The sequence below is a fragment of the Conger conger genome, chromosome 2 (genome assembly GCF_963514075.1).
Source record: "Conger conger chromosome 2, fConCon1.1, whole genome shotgun sequence".
NCBI lineage: Eukaryota > Metazoa > Chordata > Actinopteri > Anguilliformes > Congridae > Conger > Conger conger.
This window is the reverse complement of record NC_083761.1, coordinates 84,820,830-84,825,761: the sequence shown is the minus strand read 5'-3', so window position 1 is coordinate 84,825,761 and position 4,932 is coordinate 84,820,830. Positions and strand designations below refer to the sequence as shown.

Here is a 4,932-nt window from a genome sequence, read left to right as displayed (position 1 = left end):
CCGTTAATAGTTTCAGAAAATTCAACTGCATAAAGCAACGTCACAAAAACTACTAAGACAGACGTCAATGTAGCCTGCATTTAATGACGCTGAACAGACTCTTCATCACGTACCGCGTAAACTGAAATGCATTACCAGCATGGAATTCATTACTGCAGTGCCCCAATATTGCAATCGTATTTCAAACCGGTAACCAAAGACAGGAGACGAGGAATTAAAAGCACATCATTTATTAAGAGCATATTAAGCATGTTGAGTTTTCCAATAATTACAGTATGAGGAAATATTTAATCGAATAAACGCTTTAGAGCATCAATATAAAAACAATGAATTCAATTGACATGTGAGTCGACTTTCGTACTGTTTTTTTTTTTTTTTTACCATGTACAATAATTTCGGAGGCGGAGGGAGGCAAGAGAGACGCCAGTCGTGAGTAACCATGACTCCACCTAAGAGGAATTAAGGACGCGAAAGGTTGAGGGAAAAAAAGGACTGACAATATCTTCGCTGTTTCCATACCAAAGAAGGAAATGGCCGTCAGCTGCGGGCAAGGCGAGCGTATTGTCAAGAGAGAAAAAAACAGATGGCTTACACCAGCATAAGGATATGGGAAACTCCATCTAAGCAGTTGCATTCATGCGCCTGCAGATTTAAAAAATAGCGCGCGAAACAAACCCAACGATCTTGGACTTTTGTTGGTTTCATCCCCGAAGCTACAAACCAACCAGTCATTCCGATCAAAACTACTTTTGTACCGTTGCAAGGACGGGCCTTCAGTTGTGTAGCTTACTGAAACGTGCGACGGTCAGGTGTAACCAAACGCTGGAGGTAAGCACCGATACACCGATTTAAAAAAGAAAAGAAAAACGATTGTATCTACAGTGTCCACACAAGTATATTTTCCTGTCACGATGTTCAAGGAAGCGCGAAGAAGATGCCTCCATCTTCACAGAAGTACCGACGGCGTGCTCTTTATGCCCACACACCTACTGAGGATACCTCCCGGGTAACATTAATCACAATTCTAAAGTTTAGCGAAAATGAAACAAGAAAACACAAACACAAAATGATGGCATCATTTAGCCTAAATGATATTTGACCATACAGGAAATGGCGGGTAGCCCATTTCATCCAATATATATACCACCTGTTTATATTATGACTGAAAGGAAATCAATCAGGCCTCGCCAGTGATGATAAAGTAAAATTGAAAAAAGTCTGAACTATAACGGAGCTTTAAATATAGCTCATATGTAGACAAATCGGAACTAATGCAACTTAACGGGGTCAAGATACAATATACAAAGTATACAAGATACACACCTCCATTATGAAATCCTTTTATATGTTGTGTGATAACACAAAAACAAGTCATGACCAGTTGTAACGAGGGTGGTGGTCGTAAGGCATAGCAAATCGCCAGAAATGGGGAATATGTTGCACCGAGTCGTTTTTTTCCCCACAATGGAGAAGACGTGGTGACGAAGTTGACATTAAGGCATTGTACAGTGGAGTGTAACGTAATGTAATGGGCCGTGAGGCAGCTACGAGCGCGGGGGCACCAGGTCAAAGTTCAGTGCTGCGGCAAGGGGCTTTTACAGGAACCAGTATTAGAGCCATTGTTTCCTAAAACAGAGGAGTGGGTTTGTGGAACGAACAGCCAGGCCACATGCCACTTCATGGGAGCAGAATGCCCCACAGCGGAGATAGAAATATCACGGAAACGGCCTCCTCCCATCGATAACCGCGCCGGGATACTTATCCACCCACCGTCAAAAGTTCATAAAATGGAAGCCAGTGAATCAAAGCAACAAAATGAACGGAACACTGTACAAAATGCTCCGCGCTGTGTTTGTTCGCCCACCAGGGGGCAGCAGTGGCAATATAAACGAAGAACACTGAAAAGGAGGCGTTGTGCTCTATATTTCTGATTAGATACTGCGTTTAGCTTCCGTGGTTAATACAATTGCTTCTGCTGGCTTCATCTGAAAACACATCCTTTTTTTTTTTTCATAAAATACCGGGAGCAAACAGGTACAAAAATAGAATAAGACAACAGTTAACACAGCTTTCAGTTTGCTGTGAACATCTACCGTGATACAAGTACCGTATTCAACCAAATAAAATCAACAATTGAACTCTCGTCTTACAAAAAAATTATCTTGTCGACCTTGAACAGTGATGTCCCACCACTGTTTGATTTGAATATGTCTTGTGGGCGCCAATGAATGATGATGTCACGATGATGTCAGCCCAGCCCAAAAGCAGAGTGAAAAGTGTGCGTTCTGGTCGGGGCTGCCCTCGTTGTGCTAAAGAGAGGGAGGAAGAGAGGAAGGGGCGTTCCCTTCTTCCCTGCCTGTGCATCAATCCATCCATTCTTACATCCATCCGTCGTTTCCCAACGCCCGATTCCTAACCAGGAGTAGGAAATGGAGGAGCTCGGAGGTCAAAGGTCAAAGTGCAAAGATGAGGATCAGAACGACAATCAGGACCACCACCAGGACTCCAATCGCACACCACTGCCGCCGACCTGAAAAACACACACACACACTCAGCGATAAGGGTCAGATGTGTAAGGATGGTGAGGTGAGGAACAGTAAGGAAGGAGGAAGAGAGAAAGGGGAGAGACAGTAAGGATGGAGAGAGAGGAGAGAAACAGTAAGGATGGAGGGAGAGAGAGGGGAGAGACAGTAAGGATGGAGGGAGAGAGAGAGAGAGGGGAGAGACAGTAAGGATGGCGAGAGAGAGAGAGGGGAGAGACAGTAAGGATGGAGAGAGAGAGAGAGGAGAGAAACCGTAAGGAAGGAGGAAGAGAGAAAGGGGAGAGACAGTAAGGATGGAGGGAGAGAGAGAGAGAGAGAGGGGAGAGACAGTAAGGATGGCGAGAGAGAGAGGGGAGAGACAGTAAGGATGGAGAGAGAGAGAGGAGAGAAACCGTAAGGAAGGAGGAAGAGAGAAAGGGGAGAGAGGAGAGAAACAGTAAGGAAGGAGGAAGAGAGAGGGGGAAAGACAGTAAGGATGGAGGGAGAGAGAGAGAGAGGGGAGAGACAGTAAGGATGGAGGGAGAGAGAGGAGAGGTAATAAACCCTTACTGCTGGTCATGTGAGAGACCTTCTCCATCTTCTTCAGCACGGAGTCCATCCTGGAGCCAGTCTGATCCATCTCCTCATTAAACTCCCCCAGCATGCTGTAAAACACACACACACACACACACACACACGTTACAGCGCTGCATCACACACACACACATTACTCTCTCTCTCGCTCTCTCTCTCTCACACACACACACACGTTAAAGGCAGTCCCATCACTACCCAGGGTGTAGTTACCCAGAAGCAATCCCCACAGCAGCTGCAGTCCTGACACGGCTAAACTGAGATTAAAGCGTCGTCGCGGCTCTCCCCATTTTGTCTGAGGAGAAGTACCTTCACAGACCATCAGAAACGCAGACACGTTGTCTGCACATCGCGTACACACTGGCATCGTTCACTGATAAAGGCCCGCATGCATCAGCACGCTCTTCCTGCTCTTAGTAACAAAAACGCCCACAAAACGTCCGCAAAGAGGGCAGACATATCTAGTCCCAAGCCCAATTCCCCCTTCCCCCGCCTGTGTTCAGCGCTCTGTGTTCAGCGCTCTGTGTTCAGCGCTCTGTGTTCAGCGCTCTGTGTTAACATTTAGCAATGTCGTCTGACAATCAGGCAAAAACATATGCTGAAATTGTTTTGCATACAGCTAGGAAAATTTGCAGTTTGATATGAAAATTTTTTTTTGTTTGTTTTGTTCCAAGATTGTTTGGAACTCAAAAGGAAAGCTCCCTGAAAACCTCAAAAACACAGGAAATGTGCGTGTGGGTCTTTCACAGGAGCAGCAGCAGCCCAGTATAGCTCTGAACTCAGGGCGCCATTTCAGGTGGTGATGACAGCATAGGGGACAAAGACTGCCGTTCTTACGAAACGGCAAGAAGCGGTCAAAGAGGAGGCGGGATGGGTCAGGGGAGCTCACAGGCCGCGTGTGTTTGGAGGGCCTGTAGCGTAGTGGTTAAGGTAAATGACTGGGACACACAAGGTCGGTGGTTCTAATCCTGGTGTAGCCACAATAAGATCCACACAGCCGTTGGGCCCTTGAGCAAGGCCCTTAACCCTGCATTGCTCCAGGGGAGGATTGTCTCCTGCTTAGTCTAATCAACTGTACGTCGCTCTGGATAAGAGCGTCTGCCAAATGCCAATAATGTAATGTAAATGTAAATGAGTCAGAAGACCTGTTAAATCACGAAGCCCAAACACAGGCTTTATAGTGTTTGCACAGCGAACGGCGAGAATGTTCTTTCCTGTAAGGCGGGGATCGTCAAATCTTGCGCCTCGAATCCTAATCTAGCCATAATTTTGGCAATATTCTCTCAGTAATCTCAGACAACTCTACATTCAAACTCAAAGTACAGAGAGTCAGGATATATTTACATTTCTTCAACATTCCAAATAATTCCAACGTGCATTCAACCAAGGCCTGTAAGTGCAACAGAGTGAGCACTGGTCAAAGCCCTGCTGCCAGTTATACCGTGAACACGGCTGTAATCTGATTCACAACCGATTCAGCTGTAATCATGCTGTTGCTGAGAGTTATACAGTAAACGGCTATAATCAGCCAGTTGTAATGAGCGGGGATGGTGAGAGTTATGATTGTTGTAATTAGCGGGGATGGTGAGAGTTATGATTGTTGTAATGAGCAGGGATGGTGAGAGTTATGATTGTTGTAATGAGCAGGGATGGGGAGAGTTATGATTGTTGTAATGAGCGGGGATGGTGAGAGTTATGATTGTTGTAATGAGCGGGGATGGTGAGAGTTATGATTGTTGTAATGAGCGGGGATGGTGAGAGTTATGATTGTTGTAATGAGCAGGGATGGGGAGAGTTATGATTGTTGTAATGAGCG

At 45.7% G+C, this 4,932-nt stretch overlaps 1 protein-coding gene across 1 annotated transcript in view; it reads right to left on the bottom strand.

Moving 5' to 3' along the window:
- Nucleotides 1–214: 214 nt before the first annotated feature.
- LOC133122678 (syntaxin-10) overlaps nucleotides 215–4,932 on the bottom strand; it is an 11,224-nt gene continuing 6,506 nt past the window's right edge. The window contains exons 7-8 of the mRNA XM_061232766.1: nucleotides 3,093–3,187; nucleotides 215–2,530 (exon numbers count right to left, since the gene is read on the bottom strand). Coding sequence (XP_061088750.1) covers nucleotides 2,454–2,530; nucleotides 3,093–3,187 — 172 coding nt within the window. The 3' untranslated portion in view covers nucleotides 215–2,453. The remainder of the gene's footprint in view (nucleotides 2,531–3,092; nucleotides 3,188–4,932) is intronic.